The 18,657-nt window shown below is 57.9% G+C and overlaps 1 protein-coding gene across 2 annotated transcripts in view; it reads left to right on the forward strand.

Moving 5' to 3' along the window:
• Nucleotides 1–18,657, forward strand: part of SKAP1 (src kinase associated phosphoprotein 1) — a 164,198-nt gene that overhangs the window by 144,270 nt on the left and 1,271 nt on the right. For both annotated transcript variants that reach the window (XM_026071857.1, XM_026071856.1), the window contains 2 exons: nucleotides 1,054–1,116; nucleotides 6,691–6,803. In XM_026071857.1, coding sequence (XP_025927642.1) covers nucleotides 1,054–1,116; nucleotides 6,691–6,803 — 176 coding nt within the window. The remainder of the gene's footprint in view (nucleotides 1–1,053; nucleotides 1,117–6,690; nucleotides 6,804–18,657) is intronic.

Here is an 18,657-nt window from a genome sequence, read left to right on the forward strand (position 1 = left end):
TTCCATGGGCAAGTCTTGGAGGGACACTACTGCAGTCAGAAGCCTGGGGCCTGTGTTAGTGCCCCGGGGATGAGGTCTTGCGTCGACCTGCAGCCGGACTGGCAAACTCTGGTGCTGGTGTCAATTTGCTGGCTTATGATTTATCAATCCAAAGCATTTTGAGCTGCATTTCAGCACAGCTTATGGTGGGCTGCCAAAAACTGACCTGATGATTGAAGCCAGTAGTTCTTGTGTGTAGATGCAGACCCGTGTTCCTGTCAGTCACTAGCCGTTTTTCCAGGGCTTCCCCATAATCTCCAGCCCCTCTGTCCTGGCTCTCACTTAATCTTTTCCACACTTTTGTTCCTTATTATTTTCTCATGTCCTCTTTCCCCACCATCCGTGGCCGTGCCGGTGTCTGCCCTTTGCTGCCGGGGTCCCCCCTCTCCTCCTTCAACTCTGCTTCTTTCCACAGTCCTTCCTTGCATTTCTGTCCTGGCGTTTCTCCTCAGTGCCTGATTTTCTCTAGACTGCGACTTCTCCTGCACAGGAAGCATCTCTTCCTATAGGATGCTCGGTAAAGTGCTGTGTAAATTTATGAGGCTATAATAAGTGATTTGTTTTTACCAGTGTTAACAACAATTCATATTTTTATGCAGCATGTTTTAAAATATTATCTGTGACTTCCTCCCTTCCACTCTTCACAATTAAGCCGGTAATTTGTTATTCTGACAGTCGGATGCTCCCTCTGCCTGCCTGCAAGCGGGGCGCAGCGGTAGCGATGGCCCGTCACCGCTGCATCACGCAGCCATTTCGCGGGGGCCGCGGGTCCTCGGGGGGCACTGGCTCCCCTTCCCAGTGCGGCCGCGGAGCAGGCGGCTGGTCTTGGACATGGCTTTCCTCTCCCTGCCCCTGGGAAAGGGAGGACATGATGGTCCCCCGGTGCTGCTGAGGGATCCACCGTCCCCTGCGGCGATGGCGCGCAGCGCTCCCTCTCTTCGCTCGTCTTACAGCGACAAACGCTGTCGCTCCCGGTGCTAACCTGGCTTCTCTGCTCTGTTTTTCCCTTCTCAGAGGAGGAGCTGGACYCCCCCTTCGCAGAGGACACAGAGGATGCCAGAAGCGGACAGAGAAATGGTAGGAGCCCCCCCCGCTTTGTCGAACGCCCAGGACCTCCCCGGTCCCGGTGGCCAGGAGATCTGTCTCCAGCCATGCTCTGGCATTTTGGGGTGCGGGAACGATGGAGGAGAGCGTGAGGATGGGAGAGGCCCCAGGATCAGACCGATGGGTGACAGAGGGGACCGCAAAGGGGAAAGGTTGGTATCTTGGCCTCTGGGGACTGTCCCCTCCAAGGCTTTCCTGTGTGCTGTGCTATGGACACAGGGGTCGCCTCTCCTTTTGAGGACGGTCACCAAATCCAAAGACTCTCCGGTGGGAAATGAGCCCTCCACCAAGGAGCCCCATCGCAAGGGAGACCCCACGGACATCCGCTCCTGCCTGATGAGATYCCTTCGCCGAAGGATCTCCCAGAGATGTGCATGTGTCCCTGTCCCTCGCGCCATCCTCCGCAGGAGGCAACGCCTTGGAGAGGCGATGGGGAGCATCCGGCACCGGGCCGGGGAGAGCAGCGCTCCGGCCGAAACAATCGGAGGAGAGGGCAGGAAATGAGTCAGGGCCCGGAGGAAGCCGGTACAGGGAGGGATCTTGGCACTGGAAGCTGGAAGGCAACACACCACCAACCTAGGAACCAGCACCGCCTGCCCACGCGGAGCGGCCGGCCCGAAAGCATCCCCGCGGYGGCCGGCCCCCACCCCTGCTTTTTCCTTTGGGCCCCGACACGTGGGATCCGAGCGGAAGATCTGTTTCCTCCCCAGCTCCCCCCAGTCCCACCTGCTTCTCTTTCCACCACGGCTTCTGCCCCAGTGCAGGAAAGAAACTCTTGTGTCCGAGCAGCCGGGGCAGAGCTGGCTGGGAGCTTCCTGCTGTCCCTGTGCTCTCCGCACAGCGCAGGAAACCACGACCTCCCGGCAGGGCCGGCTCTGGAGCTTCCCATGCCGGTGGTCCCGGAGCTCAGAGGCAACGGGCTGCTGGGGTGTCTGCTGGCGCRGGGACCCAGGGCGACTCAGGACAGGCGTCCTGTTAGTTTGGTGGTGGAGACCGGAGGGGTTTGGTGTTGGTCGCTGGGGACTGGTGTGTGGCCAAGCTGGCTTTACGCAGGCACGTGCTCTCTCGAACACGCACGCAGAGGCGCACGTGAGTGTCCCGAGCATCGCTTACTGCTTGCCGCCTCCCGGCAGGGTTCCTAGCTGTCCTGCACCCCTGGCCTGCCCTCCCCAGCACTTCTGGCAAGCCTGGATCCAACGGTTCCCTTTAGCCGACATCAAGCGCCCATAGGTGTTTCCTGGCTCAGGAGGGCACTCAGGGCTGTTTCTACSACAGTTTCAGAAACGCTGGGCCAGGAGGGTCCCAGCCGTTTGTGGAGACAGGAGCAAGTCAGCGTTTCTGCGCTCCTTGTGGTTGCGCTGTGCTTTTCCTCCCRCCTAAGCGCTCCCCAGCGCCATGACTTATTTGGCCACCGGAGCATGTGGCAGCTACAGCAGGTAGCAGCACCCCAAAGCCTGGAGAAGAGACACCCCGATCTTTACAAACCATCCGGCAGTCGTAACGCGGGGCCACGCGCTCATTGGTGTCGATTCCTCGGCGCAGAGTAAAGAAAGCGCAAGGAGGCAGGAGGGATGCCCCGTACACGCGTGTGCACACGCACATGCTTGTGGTCTCTCTTGCAACTGTCCTGGGCATTTAAACATCCAAACAACCAGACGCCAGGAAAGCGGCTCCCCCGCAGGCTCCCCGAGGCCGGCTCGAGACGGGCATCGGGGGCAGCAGAGCTTGTCTTCCACAGCAGGCCGATGCCGGAGGTGTCGTGACAAACCCGTGTCCCCAAGGCTGCCCTGAGGATTTGGTTTTTGCATGTCGTAATCCTGCCAGCCGTTTAAATGCCCTGCTTGTACTCATTAGCATCTTCCTGGTGGTTGTAATTGTTGTTAATAGTTATAACTGTTTTAGTTATTAGCGTTGTCATGATTGCTTTAAGCCCTGTGTCTGTTTTTACACTAAATAATAAATTAGGCTCTTGCCTCTGAAATGCTGGGCTGCATTTCAAGAGGGAAAGGTTATCGCAGCGCCGGGAATCCCAGCCCTCGTGCTTTTTGCCTTGGTAATTGGTGCTTCAGTCCAACTGGAGAAAGGGCTAGAAAGAGAGGACAGAAGTCCTTGAACAGAGAGCTGGCTGGTGGGAGCGAGGGAAGGGGTTATTTCTTAATTATTTCACATGGCCACAATGCCAGATGAGCATTTGGCTAATGGAAAACTATTGTTTCTAATTTCTAAGAATTACAAGGATGCCACAAAGCTGCAGCAGCCCAGCAAATCCCGCTGAGAGCCACAGGCTTCTCCTGCCAGGACACCCATTTCCTCCTCTCAGCCTGCAGGCAGCTTAATCCCTGCCTTCTGCACCAGGCAGGGTTTGGGGCTCCTTCTGCAGTGCAGTTTTACCACTTGAATATGTACAGAGCCAAATTTCTATACTAAAAAAAAAACAAACCTCCAAATCAGGTTCCTTTCTCAGCCCTCTGTGCTTAGAATAGCAGGACGTTTCACCTAGCRTGAGAAGAGCAGTGAAAAGCACTGGCCTGCAGACAGTTGTCACTAGGTTTCAGCATCAACAAACTTCCGAAGCAACATGCCTGAAGCAAGAGGATTGGGCAGATAGTGCCTCTCCCACAGCCCTGCTGTCGGCTGTTCAGACTGCGGAAGAAAATGGTGCAGTTGTCACATTTGGCTGGTTTTCTTAATGACCCCAAGGTCCATAAACATGGAAGCAGGCTCTCGCCCCACTTACATCAGTGTGGATCAGTTGCATTGAAATCACATCTCTTCCCTGAAAGCAAATTCAAGAATCTAGACTGGGGATTTGGGCTTTTTAAGCCCAGTATCCCTTTTCTGCAAATGGTCTTAATTTTAACATGATATTCTGGGTAGCTTGCACAAACATCTTGCTTTTGAAGCTGTGGCTGAGAGTTAAGTGCAGAGCCCAGCTGAGCTCTCATCACGAGGCATCTTCCTCATCTGATGCAATCGATTTTGACCTTTTGAAGGCAGGGTTGGAGGGAGGAGTGAGACCTTTCGTCAGGCCAGCTGACATGGTTGGAAAAACTCTACAAACCTTTGGGAGCATGAGCACTACTGCAGGTTGGAAAGTTTTCTCTCTTTGTACTCATGGAGTATCTTGCCCAGGATCATGTGTGAGGCTTCTGCGAAGTCTCTGTTTTATCGGCTGAGTCTCCTTTCTCCAGTCCTTGCTGACAGGCTCAAGGTGGCAAGAGGCAGGATTTGTGGTTAGACCTAGCCAAGCATGAACTTCCAAAGTATTTTGTTGCACCTCATTTTAAGGATTATTCCAGCCTGTAGAGATAAAATACTGCATCAGCCTCTGCCCTTTCTGGTATCCAGGCATTAGCTTTGGTACCCACCAATCCAGCACTACCCAACCAGGGTGCAACACAACCCCGTCTGAAGAGGAATATAGGCTGACTTTGGCGATCACAGTCCTTAAATCTCTTTGCCAGCAAATTAGATACAATGCTCTGTAGGATTACTAATATATTACTTATCACTAGGGGCAGCTTTTTCCCAGCAAGTCCTACCCTCCTGTTTCAGTGCTCTGTGTCTTGTCTTCCCTTCTCCTCAGCCCACAGCGAATGAGCTCGTGTCACTGGGGGAAACCAAGCAGCAAGCGCCGTCCCTTAGCGCAGGTTACTCTCTGCCTCGCCGTGTYGTCCTCGCGCCCTCCTGCAGCGGCCTTTGGTGTTCGTTACGCAGTTTGCTGCCCACTACCGGAGCTGCTACTCGCTTTGTGCTCCTGCCTCAGCGCCTGCGAGCTCGGATATTTCCTCTGCCTCCGGTTCATAACCTCTGGTTCCTGCACTTTGCACAAGCTTAAATAACTCAGTAGCTCCTTCTCCTTCTATTCCCTTCACAATCTTTTCCTCACCACTGCGTGCTCCCCCTTTAATACTTTCCAAAGGATGCAGACCTACTTTTTTTTCCCAGCCTTTCTATTTAAGTTCCCCAAGTCCCTGAGTCATTCCAGTTACTCCCTGCTGTACCATTATCCATCTCTGTAATGTCCTTTTTCATATTTAGGTGATCAAATCTGGGCACAGTTCTCCAGATGCACCCTTATCACTCAGTCCCTTATACCATATTAGAAACATTTCCTCCAACATGTGCTCGATATTTTCTATTTATGCTTTCTGGGCTGGCTGCAGCCGTGTGGCAGAGCAGCCCAGCGCACTGGCGTAGCCCAGCGCTCGAATCCCCCCGTCARTGCTCTTTAACGGAGTTTAATTATCCGCAGGGGCCACGTCACGATGTCCATGTCATGACATCTGCATCTGCTGCCGTCAGTGTCCTGCCTGAAACCTTGGGTTCAGGAGCACATTTTAACCGTTGTCTCGTGTGTTTGGGAACTGGGAATCTCACCGTCCGATTTGGTTTTTTTCCTGCGGGAGCAGCGGGAACCCACCTTTTGTGGTGGCTCTGGTCTCCCTGCCAGTTCCTGAGACGAGAAATGCCGTTTAGAAACGGAAAAGACGGCAAGATCGTGTTCTGAAAACACTGGTGCGACATTTTTCAGAGAGCCCCCGCACGCGTTCAGCCAACGGCATTCCCCAGCCTTGGCACAGAGTTTGTCAACTGTTTCCTCAGCCCAAACCCACAATTTTGAACAAGCAAATCGTCTGTTTCCAAAAAAAGGGGGGAAACAGTCTCCTCCTCAAGCAGCAGCACAGCCTGCGCCGAGCCCGGGGCAGGGCAGGTCGCGCCTGCCCTGGCTGCAGCCCCAGCAAAGGCCCTGCCGCTGCAGCCTCCCGGCTCCTGTGCGCTGCAGCGGCCTGGGGCCTTCTCTGCCCTCCCAGAAACGGGCGGTTGAGGCAGCCGTTTGCTCCCTGCTCTCCTCCTGCCCCTGTTCCTCCCCCAGGTGCTCCCGGTCGAGGCATCAGGGCCGTTTGATTGCTAAGCGAACCCTGCTCAATTGACTGAAATCCCCTGCTTGGCTTCTTTAATTAATAAATAAACTTGGCTGTCACCTTCCCCAGCAGCATCCTCCCAGAGGCCCTGTGCAAGTACCCGGTGTTAATTAACGGTATTCCTCTTCCAGGGCCGCTGGCAAGGCCAGTAACAGCCGTCGCGGCGGTGGCGATGCTGCGGGCGCTCGCGTCGTGGACAGCTCGCTTGGGGCATGAAGGGGTTTTAGGGGGTTGGGAGGTAGGGAAGGCATCTTTGGTTCAAATACTTTGATTTTCAGGGGGCTTTATGGTAAATAGCTTTAATCCAGGCTCTTCTGAAACAGAAACGTCTATCAGTGCACTTGCATGTGTTTACCGATACTGTTGTTTATTTATTGACTAGCCCCTTTTCCTTGTGGTGTTTTTTTGGCCCCTGCTTTGTAGTTGAAATGGAGAATGAACAAATCTGAGATGTTTCACAGAGATTCTTCTAACACCAGCGTTTTCTCGCTTTCCCCCCCAATACCAGGCGGTTCCAGTCCCTCTCCCTGGACACCCGTTGCCGCGGCCTGGGCAGATGGGGACGTCTCCTCGGGTAGTTCCCTTTGCCCTGATCTCTCCTCCTCCTCCTCCTCCTCCCCAGGAAACCCCCCGAGAGATTTTGCCAGTTACTACCAAGGCGTGTGGGACTGCAGCAGCGACCACCCTGACGAGCTCTCCTTCCGCCGCGGCGACCTCATCTACGTCCTGAGCAAGGTAGGGCACCGCCGCCAGCCCRCGCGCGGGGACCGGCCCCAGCGTCCTGCTCCCGCCAGGCCGCAGGAGGAGCCGGCCCCGCTCCCTCCCGCTTTCTGCTTGCGGGGCCCGGTGCCGCTCCTGCCCTTGCCCCCTGCATGCCCGCGCGGCGTTTCAGATGCCCCGGAGCGAGGTTTCTCGCAGTAATGGAGAGTGCGCGTGCTGTTGCTCGGGTATCGCAGGGGTGGTTGAGTTGCTCAGCCAGGTGAGACCGGGTTTTTTTGGCAAGCGCACGCAGGTGAATAAATTAAGTGTTTGCACTCGCAGGGCTGCGGGGGCAGGAGCAGAGCTGCAGGTGGCTCTGGCCACGGGTGACCGTCCCTGAGCCCAGCTCTTCCCTGCAGGGCGCTGCCCTGGGGCCTGGCTGCTCCACACCGGATCCCGCTGGCACTGGATCCCAGTGATGAACTGGGGGTTGCGTTTTGATGGCGGTGTTTTGCAATGTGCTTTGCACCCGACCTGTGCTCGGCTCAGTGCTGTGCTGCCGGAGCGAGGAGGGTGATAGCACCATCCGCCCTGGGCAGAGCTTCCCCTTGGCCACGATACCGGCACAGCGGCTGGCTTTGGCACGGCGCTGCCTTCCTGCACCGCCTGTCCCGCTCGAGCCCGCTCTCCGGGGAGGTTTGGCATGCCGCCTCTCCGGGGCCCGGAATTGCCTGCCGGCACGCTGCCAGGCTGTGTCCGGCTTGCAGGCAGGAGGCGTTCGCGCCCCGTCCGCCCGCAGCAGTATCAGTCTGAGCCTTGCTAAGACCAAGGCCACGTTTTATGCCTGAGAAAGAGAATCTGAATGAGTTCTGCATCCTGGCTTAGCAACAGGACGTCCCTGTGGCGGAAACGGGKGGCGGGAGCCTGCAGCGCCGGGCAGGGCAGTGGAGGCGGCGGGGAGCGCGGGTCCTCAGGCCTCCTCTTCGAGGCTTTCTCTGCCCGGCCGGCCCTGCGAGCCCGAGGAGCCGAGCCAGAGCCCTGAGTTTTCATCATGCCTCTCCGGGGCAGAGCCAGGAGCGGCTCCTGGCCATGCCGGTGCCCCGGTGTGGTGCCTGAGGCTCCCCGGGCCGCGCGGCCGTGGAAGACGCCGGCCGGGTGCGAGGGAGGGAGCGCGGAGYGGCGCGGGCCGGCGTGGGGACGCAGCTTGGCGGCGCGGCAGGGCTTTCGCTCTCTTCAGTGGCTCCAGATTGCGACTCTTGTGCCGGCTCCCTCACACGTAACCGATCGGTCCTGAGAGCTTTTCCCCCGTAAATTACTTTGTGCGATGGATGCTGGTGGCCGCGGTGGAGTCGCGGCTGAGCCGCGYGGCGGGGGGAGAGCGGGAAGGCGGGGAGGGGGAAAAGGTGTTTGAAAAGCCTGTTCACTCAGCTGCATTTTAATTTCCTTTTCAATCTTGTCCCAATTAATTTCGCAGAATTAATCTCACAGAAGCAAACTCGGCAGCGTCRAGGCTGCAGTTTTAGCGGTGTGGTCGCTCTGTCTGAACATGAAATAGGAGCTAATATAAAAATCCATCTGGTGTGTTTGAAACACACGCCGGCTGCTGCGCGGGTCCTGTCTGACATTTCGAGCAGCAGCAGCGGGGAAAAGTGCTTGGGGGGTTAGTGGACATCAGTAGCTGGCAGGGACTCAGCAGCCTGGTGCGGTGGCAGAGGGGGATCGGGGGCCGGTGCGCTCCGAGGGGATGCGCGGTCCTGGCTGGGAGCGGTGGACAAGGAGGGAACGAGGATGCCCAGTGGCGCAGGACGGTCATGGGAGCAGCCCGCGGGTGTCGGGTCCCATCGCCCGAGCCCGGGTGGTGCTGGCCTGGCACTGGGGCTCTCATGCTTCATCAGGTCCCCAGTGCTGCAAAGATAACGGGGCCGGGGTGGTGGTGGCCGGGGCCGGGGTGGTGGTGGTCAGGGCCGGCACCCGCCTCCATCGCCCGCTTTGCAGCGACCCGGGAGCGCTGCTGCCCACGCGGCGCAGCCCGGCCCGGCTCACGTTTGGGGGTGTCGGTTTGGGGAGGAGGGAGCAGCGGTGCTGGCAGCAGCAGTGCATCCTTTCCCGGCACCAGCCCCTTGTCCCCTGGCTGAGTGATTTGTATRTTATGATAATTATTTGAATGCAGCGAGACTTCCTATTTTAAGTGGGCTTAGTTGGATGTGACAAGCAGGCCATAAAACCGGATAAGTTAATTCTCTCAATTGCTTTCAATGAAAGCAGGGGGGAAGGGGGGGGGGCATATTTCTATACCCCGGACCCTGAGCGAAAGGAGTGTGGTGACATCTAGTGGCATTTTGTCCGGCTTTGGGGCCACGGCGCCGGTGGGGAGAGGCCAGGGGGGCGTCCGCGGACGGGGGGCCCCGGCACGGCGAAGCTCCTCGCTGTGGAGCCGGTGGCTGGCGACGCTGCTGGGGCTCATTGCCCAGTGCATCGCCCCGGACGGACGGACGGCCACCCCGGGGGCGCCCAAAAATCACTAGCAGGGCAGGAGACGGGCCCCTGGGCTCGGYGGCCGCCGTGTGCCGCCGGCGGAGGCAGCGGTGCTTCGCTCCCATTAATAACCCCTCCGGGAGGCTGTGGAGCTGGAGGGACGGGAATGGGCTGGCGGGGTCAGCGGGAAGGCAACGGTCACACACCGGTCAAATTCAAGCGAGGGCCATCCTTCCCYGGCGGCTCCCTCGCCCCCCGGCGGGAACCAATCGTCTAGAACAAACCCCTGGCAGCCTCATTCCTCCCAGGTAATTTTTATAAATGAGGGGACACCCGCGCCCGGAGAGGACAAAAGGGTGGCGGGAGCCGCCCGGGTGCCCGGCRCCCCTTCCCTCGGCGGCCGCGCGGGAACAAAGCGAGCGGCCCCCGGGCGCCGCTTCCCGCGGGCCCGTTTGTGCCCAAATCCCCAAAATTCCACCCCGTGCCAACCCCGACGCTGCCCTGGCACCCCGCGGGCTCCGGTGCCCCGGCGGTTTGGGGGATGCCCCGGGCCCCTGGGGTTTTGGGGTCCCGCGCGCCCTCGGCCCGTCCCGCGGGGCACGTGCGAACATTGTGGGGTTTTTAACGCATATTCCGACCATTTATTTTGTGCTGAAATTTATAATAAATGCTGTTAAAGACTTCATCTTTGACAGAGGTAATAATAAATTCACTGTTAAAGACAGTAGTTTAATTCCTTATACCCTCCAATACTGCGCAGAATAAACTGTATTCATCACTGAGTAATTTTTTACCACATAAATCTTTAAAACTAACCGTTGTAGGCTGTTGAGGCTGAAATATTGTGAATTTATTAGATATGCCCATGTAGTATTGGATTCAGAGGTTTCCATTCGAATATATTATGGGGGAAATTTGTGTCTTTAAGTGTGACAATCCTTCCATTTTCCAAAGCCAGGATTATAACAAGCAGCTCCTCCAGAGTCAACTCTGCCTTTATTAGACAGAGATTTAGTAACGAGCCCCTCGCTAATCTGCCGGCGAGGGGGGGTGACATTTCGCTGCAATGCCCTGCTTAAAATGGGCGGCAGAAAAAGCTTTTGTTTCCAGCGTAACAAATGTCTGATGATTTCCCGGATTATTTCATAAATGGAAGTGGAAATTTCACTTGGGGTTGCAAAGACGGGGAACGTGCAAGCAAGGGGCTCGTTGCTAAACCCATCCTTCACCGGCCATAACTTTCACAGGCCGCCGTTGTTATATATATTTATACATATATATGTGCATACATATATATGTGTGTATAGATGCGTGCGAGTCATTTTTATTTTGGGAATGGTTAAGCTGCGATAGATTGAACAAGAGGAAAACCGAGCGTGAAACCCAAAGGGCACAGAGGCAAAATCGATCACGAGCCCTTCAGAACCTGCCCTGATTTGCCAAATCCGTGAGTGACGAGAAAACACCTTTTCCATTGCCACAGCTTATTTGCCGTTTTTTCTTTTTTTTTCATTTTAGCCTGTTGAGCATCTGTGTTTTAAACACACATCCTTGTTTCCTCTGATAATGTAAAATGCAAGCAGACAGTGGAAATCTTTGTTCGTTAGAGAGAGACGGAGATAATTATAAAACCATCTCTCGGTTCATGAGGCGCGGGTAACATTTAAACCAATTGATGTGGTAACATTTAAAGCAGTTATATTGCAAAATGTCACGTACGGTCTAGTTTCATTAGAGACGAGTTAATAGATGGATGGAATTGAAATTCCCATTCCCGGGCATAAAATAAAAGTTTGCCTGGGCCATAACTCTTTTCAGGCCGTGGCGCCTGCCCCAAGAAAGCCGCCGCCGCCRCCGCGCGCTTCCCGGAGAGCGAGTCCCGAACCGTGTGAAACTTCCCCCGCGTCCTCCTCGGCGGAGCAGCCACAAATCAGTAGTTAAAAATTCAGATCAGGCTGTTAACGGCTAACGACGGCGGCACGCGCGGAGCTCCACGCTGGAGTGCCGGGGCAGCGGGGCCGGGCTGGCGGCGCACACGGCTCTGCACCGCTGCCCGTCCCCGGGCCGCCCGACAGCGAGGAGCCTTTCCCGCTTGCTTCTGCCCTGTCTCGCCTTTTCTCCCTTTTTTTTCCTTTTTTTTTTTTTYCCCCGCACCGCTCCATCTGTAAATGAGCGAACATCGCCGTTTTATGGCCTTTTGCTTTGTAAAACGGAGGCGGGGAGGGGAGGGGAGGGGGAAGTAGTGGAATGCCTAAGTAAGACTTTAATTCCAAATTCATTTACGCCACGGCGATGAAGTTGTCACAAACCATAATGCAGTATTTAATTAAAATAACAGAAGTGGATCTAGATATGTCCTGGGGTAGCTATCACCAAATTACAGCCTGCGCTCTCCGCGTTGCCGTTACGAAGCGGTGGCGGCAGAGTCGAGGCTGCGGAGGAGCAGACGCAGGCGGCGCCGTTCCCGCGACGGCCGCCCGGCCCCGGCTCTCCTTCCCCCGGATTTGGGAGGAGCGGCGGGATTTCGGCTGCGGCGGAGGGGGGGGATCCCGCCAGGGTTTGGTCGCGGGCGGCCCCGTAGGCAGATTTGGGCGACGGCCGTCGTGCGAGCGGCGCTGGGGCCCCCGGCACGCGCGTGCACGCACACGTGCGCCCTCGCTCCCGGCCCTCTGCACGGGTCACGCGCAGGGTTTAGCTCAGATGGCTGCTAATTTTCATCAGGCGCGAGCGTCCAGGACTTTAAAGGCGAAAATAATTGGCTGCAGAACAAATTTAGGAAATTGAGTGTGCGATAAAGCAAATAAAAATCTCTCCCTCTTCTTTTTTCCCTCCCCTTTCTCGCCGAGGGCAGGAGGGGGGAGACGGGCAGGAATCGGCAGGACGGGAACAGGCCTCATCTTATTTTACCTCCCTTGCAACTTTGCCATTAAAGTTGCACCTACAGCTAGGAAGTTTGTCCGTGAAAAATGGTCATTTTGTTTCCCCTGCTCAAAGAACGTTATTAAAATGCTAATTTAAAAGAAAAAGGAGTTAAATATCTAGCAATGGTGCAGTCTAATTGCAGCCATAATGAGCTCTCTAAATGTGAGTGCCCCTGACACACAGAGAGCATAAACAGCCAGCAAACACATCATTAGTGCTCACGTTCATTTATTCTGGCGACCTGACTATGACCCCGCGGAGGGAAGGGTAAAGAGCAGGTGGATCCGGCTGCGCCAACCCCCGGGGATGCAGGAAATGAAGCCATAAGCGGCTGCCATGGCAACGCCGCGCGGGTGATGCAACACGCCGTCGGCCTGGCGAGCGGCGCCCGCGCGCCCCGCGCCCCGCAATTAGTCATCGCTTTTAATTTGCGAGGAGCCCGGAGCGTCTCGGAGCCGGGGGCGGCTGCTGGGTTTGGGGCTGGGGGGCAGCGGGCACCAGCAGCGGCTTGGCAGGGCATTGCATGGCACGGCATGGCACGGCATGACTTTGCACACCATGGCATGGCACTGCATGGCATGGCACGGCACGGCATTGCATGGCATGGCATTGCTTGGCATGGCATTGCATGGCACAGCATGGCATTGCACACCATGGCATGGCATTGTATGGCATGGCACAGCACGGCATTGCATGGCATTGCATGGCACGGCATGGCATTGCATGGCACAGCACAGCATGGGATGGCATTGCTTGGCATGGCATGGCATTGCACAGCATGGCCCATGCACCGAGCACCCAAATTTGCAGCTGGGCGCCCGGCGTGGTGGCAGGGAGCTGGCCCTTCTCCTTCAGGAGAGGGTCGCAGACCAGCACGGGCATCGCTGCATCATGCGGGAGTCGAGGGCTCGCTGGGACCAGGGAGCCTCCGGGCAAAGGGGAAACTGAGGCACGGAGCAGGATGCACCTGAGCTGCAGCATTGCGGCTCCAGGCTGGGCATCAGCACCCACCCAGCACCGGGGTGCCGAGGACCCAGGAGTCCTGGCCCCGGCCCCTGGCTTTTGCTGTTTTGGGGCTCTGCCCCTTGTCAGGTGAACGGAGCATCCGCTCCCCTTCTGCACGCAAGACGCGGGGGGAGCAGGATCGGGCCCTCAGCAGAGACAAATAACAGCAGCCAAACACACACGTGAATGGCCAAGGAAGGAGGTTAATAAAAGCAGTGCTTTGGAAATGATTTTTGCTCTATTCCAGCCTGTTTGCTTCTAAACAGCCTCGCTAATCGCCTCCCAGCAACAGCACAATAACTTCGCTCTTATTTTCCCCCCTTTTTTTTTCCCTGTTTCTTTCCTGTCCGAGGGGCACAGGAACACCATCCCTGGGAAATATTTTAAAATAAAAAATATCCCACCCGGCACCCCCGTTCCTCACCCTCCCCTGCCTGCACCCCCCTTCTCCCGTGCACTTTCGATGAACCTGTGATATTGTAGCAATGGCCCTTGAAGTGCGGTGGGGAGGTGATTTAGGAGAATATTAAAGGCAATGTGGAGATTCGAAGGCGCCTCTCTCAGGGAGATCTGGAGAAATACGCAGCACAGATGGGCTGAGCAGATTAAACATTTCCGTCACATTGTTTCCAAATTGTGTTTGCGGTGCCTGAGGGTTGGTACTGCGGTCAGAGCACGGCGGAGCCGCGCAACGCTGGGAGCCGCCTGCTTTATGGAATAAATATTAATACGGCAGTTTCACGTGCTCTCCCAATGCCGGAGCCCGCCGCCGCTATTGTCTGCGAGCGCGGCGCCTCCCGCCCCGCCGTGCCGTGCCGCGCCGCCCCTCGCGCCCCGCTTCTGCTGCGGGGCTCCGGCTGCGCCTCCGTCTGGCTGTCCGGCCATCCGTCCGTCAGCAACGGGAGCGCATCCCGTGCACGGCGCCCGCGGGAGCCCCTCGGGCTCTGGCGGGGATCCCACGGGCGCAGGGGGGCCGGCGCGAGGGACCGCGCGTCCCTCCTGCCCCAGCCGGGCGCTTCTTGCCGGGCGCCTGAGCCCGCGGTGCCGCCTGCGCTTGCCTGTTTGCGTGTTTTTAATGGGGAATTGCTAATGGGCTGAATCCCGAAGGTCTTCGGGCAGGCCTGTCTGCCCAGGGAAAGCCGGAGAATTTGTCTCCCGGAGGAACTGCAGCATCTCCCTTACCAAAACCACTCTCGTGCCTTGCTGGGCCCAACTGGTCGCTTCTGCCAGGCTTTCCCCAGCTGGGGGCTATCGCATTATTCCCCATCCACCTCCCCTGATAGCACCTGAGCCCCCTGCCACTTATCTCCTCTGGCTTTCCTGGGGTTGGGGCCTGTGGAGCCTGGTGGGATGGGACATGGAGAGTCTGATGGGAGGGGACAGGATATACGGAGCCTGGTAGGACAGGGTGCATGGAGCCTGGTGGGATGGGACACGTGGAGTGCGGTGGATGGGGGTAGGGGGAAGGAGCGGGTCCGAGGCCTTCCTGGATCCTCAGCCCCAGCTGTGCATCCCCAGCTCCTCACGGCAGCTGAGAACCGAATCGTTGGGAGCAAGCTGAATTATTTATTTTCATAGGAATTTGCCCTAAGAATCAGCGATGGGGAGCGGGGGGAAGGCCATGACCGAAGCAAAGGGCAAGCATCACCCAAATTACTCCTTCGTGGAGAAAACCCTCCCGTGCCCCGGGCTGGGAGACTTGCTAAAAAAATGACATTTCTAGCTGTATCCGTATGGCATCCGCTGGCTCCGGGGCCAAACCCCCTAAGGCCAGGTAGGCCCTCGAATTCGGCGCTCGCCTCGGCTCCGAGCTGGGTTTCGAGGTAAATAGATGTATAGCTGACCTGGTATAAAACTCCCCTGTGTCGGCGACCCCGCGTGCGCCCGCCATACCTCATCTATGAATGAGATTCCTCCATTTTCCTAACAATAATGTATGACACACAAGCACTAATAATGGGGCCGAGCAATCATAAACCGATAAGTCCCTGACTGATTGGCTTTTCCTTCGGCATCCATCAGAGCGTCATTGATCTTCTGTGCGCGGGGGATGATGGATGGCATTCCCAGAGTGGGACCGGCTGGTTTACGAGGGCTGCCGGAGCGGCGTGGTGGCGGGAAGGGCTCGGGAGCAGGGGACGGAGCAAATCCCATCCCCGCGGCACTTGGCGGAGGGAGACACGCGCCCCTCGGCGAGGGGAGGGCGGTCCGGGTGGGAGGGAAGGCTCTGCCGTTTTGGCAAGGTTTAACGCGACAGTCTGAGCTCACCGGAGAGGCCAGGGGTGCTGCCGGGAGGTTGCAGCTGCGAATTTAGGGTCCCCAAGGGGCGGCCAAACGTTTGGGGCCACCAGGGCGCAGGAGATGGTTGGCCACATCCCCTCGGGAAGGTTGCTGGGGACGCCAGGCATCGCCTGTGCCCGTGTCGGCCCTTGCTGCCCAGGTGCCGGCCTGGAGAAGGTGCCCAGGAGAGCGGCTCCGTGCCCGGCTCCAGGGCAGGACGGGGGCAGCCACAGCACCCGGGGACACGGAGCACCGGGGTGTCGCTGGATCATTTAGGGACTTGGCTTTCTCCCTCCGCAGAAGAGTGTTGGCGCTGCCAGGTGATGCCGGAGGAGCCTGGGCACGAGGCGCGGGGAGAAGCCCGGCAGCAGAAGCCGGACTCAAGCAGTTTTTGTTTGAGGTTCGGCAACGGGCCGGCGCGCCCCTCTGCCGGTGCGGGATGCGGGGCTGAGCACCCACTCGCTGTGCCGGCCCCGCAGCCGGCCAGCGCCGGGGCTGAGTCGCTGCGTGCGCGACGGCACAAATAGGAAGCAGCAGGAAGAGCTGGAAATTAAAATGCAGCCATCGCCTAGCAGGGACCTTCGAGCGCTTTGCAGGCTGATGAGAGGAGCCCGCTGCGTCCCCCCGCGCCGGCGTCCCCCGGTGCTTGCTGCCGAAGCGGCCGCGGTGGGCTCGGGGCCGGCGCACGGAGGAGGGCTGCGATGTTCCCGCAGCCGCAAACAGCGGCGGGGAAACCGCTCGAGGCTGATTCACGCCGCGACATATTCCCCGTGCTGGTGGCCACGGCACGTTTTGTTTATGGGCTTTGCCGTTTTACAGCAGATTCGGTGGCGGTGGGTTTCGGCTGGGGTATTTTTTTTTGTTGTCGTCTTGTTGTTTCTTTTTCCCCCTTTCTCCTTTTCCCTTGTCGATGGAGATTAGCAGCATAAATCCTTTTACGGCCCCATGCACCAACCTGCCATAAAAGCCCCGATTGCTGGCGATTATCTGAACGAGCGTCTGTTCCGGGTTCGCTTGGCGCTGCTGAGCTCCGGAATGAAATGCAGAAAGCGCTTTGAGGGGTTTTCTCCTTTCTGGGAGTAAATCGCGGAGTTTCTGCGGCAGCAATGACAAAAAGCGGAGCTGCGGGTCGAGAGCGGAGCAGGGCCGTCGCCGTTCCCCCGGGGCAGGAGAGGTTTGGCGCTGCCGGCGCAGCGAGAGGGTTCAGTGGCCAAGTCCTCCTCCCCCCTCCGAATTTAGGGCTGGACTGTGGCACAGGACGGCCGGGCACGGCTCTCTGTAGGAAATCGGGCAGCCTGGGGGCCCGGGGGTCAGGGCTGGGTGTCACCTCCGGGGTGGCCTTGCCGGGTGCCTGGACTTAGCGGCGGTGATGATTTAAGATGTTTGCAGCCCTGCGGCGGGAGCTGGGCAGCGGGGGCAAGAGCCTGCCCTCGGCCAGCCGCCCCTTAGCACCGAGCCAGCGGGCGCGGAGGGGCGCAGGGTGCCCGCTTCTCCCCCCCTTGCATCGCTCGGGCTCATCACGCCTCGCCAGAGCAATTATCTTCCCGATTAGCAGGTTTGCAATCCCCTCTGTAAAGTCTCAGCTAAATTACTTCCCCCCCCCAATCCCAGCGCACGCAGGTAGCGAGCACACAGGCCCCATTAGAGCATAATTAGGTAGATTCCAGTAAAACTGGCCTCAAACTCCCTCCTTCTCTTCTCCCCCCCCCCCCAAAACCCACCCGCTCAGCAGCCCCGGTCTCAGGCATCGGCACGTTAGCAGGATGCAAATTAGCACCTCCAGACGAGAGCAGAGTTCACCCTGCACTGGGCTCTGCCTTGCTGTGCCAGTGCACTCCTCGTTTTAATAGTTTAATAAAAATTAGCATAATTAACGAACATCTGTATGATCCAGAGTGGTGCAATTTGGCACTTGGAAACGAGGACTTAAACATTATTGCTGGGAGTTTAATGTTGTTTTAATTCTTTTTGGCACTGTGCAGTGAGATAAACGTTTGGTGCCGAGAGTTCTCGGCTGGCTCTCATTTGCATTTTCCTCCCTTTGATTATGAGCAATCGCGGACTACCCAGCAATTCATCAAAGCAGAAATTATTTTAAAATACCTCGTGGTGTTCAAGCTAAGGCAGGGCTGCGGCGGGCGGAGGAGGGATGGGAGCGGAGGCCGGGAGCTCCCTATCGCGCCTCGGTGGCATCTCCAGCCTGAGCCCCTGCCCACGGGGCTTTAGCCGCCGTGGGGCGAGTTTTGCGGCTGAAGCAGATAGAGCCGAGCGTTTTCCTCTGGTTTCGCAGCAGGATTTTTCCTTCTCGGCTGGAGGAGACGGCAAGGCAGGGTGCGCCAGGGAAGGGGTTGTGACGGGGTGGGGGATGGAGCCCCCGTCCCTCCCCGCGGCTGCGGTCTGGCTGTTCGCTGCGGCGTGGTGCCTGGGGAGCAGCGTCCGACCCGGAGGGATGCGTGTCCGACCGGGGGAGCCGCACGCCCTAGGAGCCAGGACTCCTGGGTCCCTTCCCTGGTGCCAGTGAGGGAAGCAGCCTCTGCAGAGCTGGGAACAGCGAGAGCCGATTCTGCCTCAAACCTCTGCCAACCCGCAGAGCTCCTCTCCAGACCAAACCCCTTTTCCCGCTGGGTTTGACGGGTCAAACACCCCAGCAGGGCCTGGGACGAGCGGAACGCGGGCCGGGCCTGGTGGCTTGCGGTGCTCCGGCAGCCAGGGCAGCCCGCGGCACTCCGGCACCGCTCTGCTGCGTGGCAGAGCCCACTTCTTTGCAGAAGTCACTTTTAAAATCTCCTTCGGGAAAAAAAAACAAAAAACAAACCTCCAATTCTGACTGCAGACGTCTTTAGCGTGCGTGCTACCTCCTCCTCTTGCACCAGGGGATGGAGCTTTGCTGCTCCTTGTCTCGGCTCTCTGCTGCCAGCTGTGTAACCACCCGTGGACCTGCAGAGGACCCTGCGGAGGGGACGGGACATCTCACGCGGGGCTTTTCCTGACCCCACAGCCAGAGCCTTTCTGGAGGGGCTTTACAGAGCTCCAGGCTGGGGCCCGGGACCTCCTGAGGGTTGACGTCAGTAACCGAAGGGGCAGCCCCAAATGCCCCAGATCAGGGCCCCTGAATTAAACGCTGAGTTGCAGAGCAAGCCCCAGCCCGCGTCCTGCAGGTGCGAGGGGGGCGAGCAGGGAAGGGGCCGGGCTGGAAAGGATGCGCAGG

The sequence above is a fragment of the Apteryx rowi genome, unplaced genomic scaffold (assembly GCF_003343035.1).
Source record: "Apteryx rowi isolate R43461 unplaced genomic scaffold, aptRow1 scaffold_331, whole genome shotgun sequence".
Lineage (NCBI taxonomy): Eukaryota > Metazoa > Chordata > Aves > Apterygiformes > Apterygidae > Apteryx > Apteryx rowi.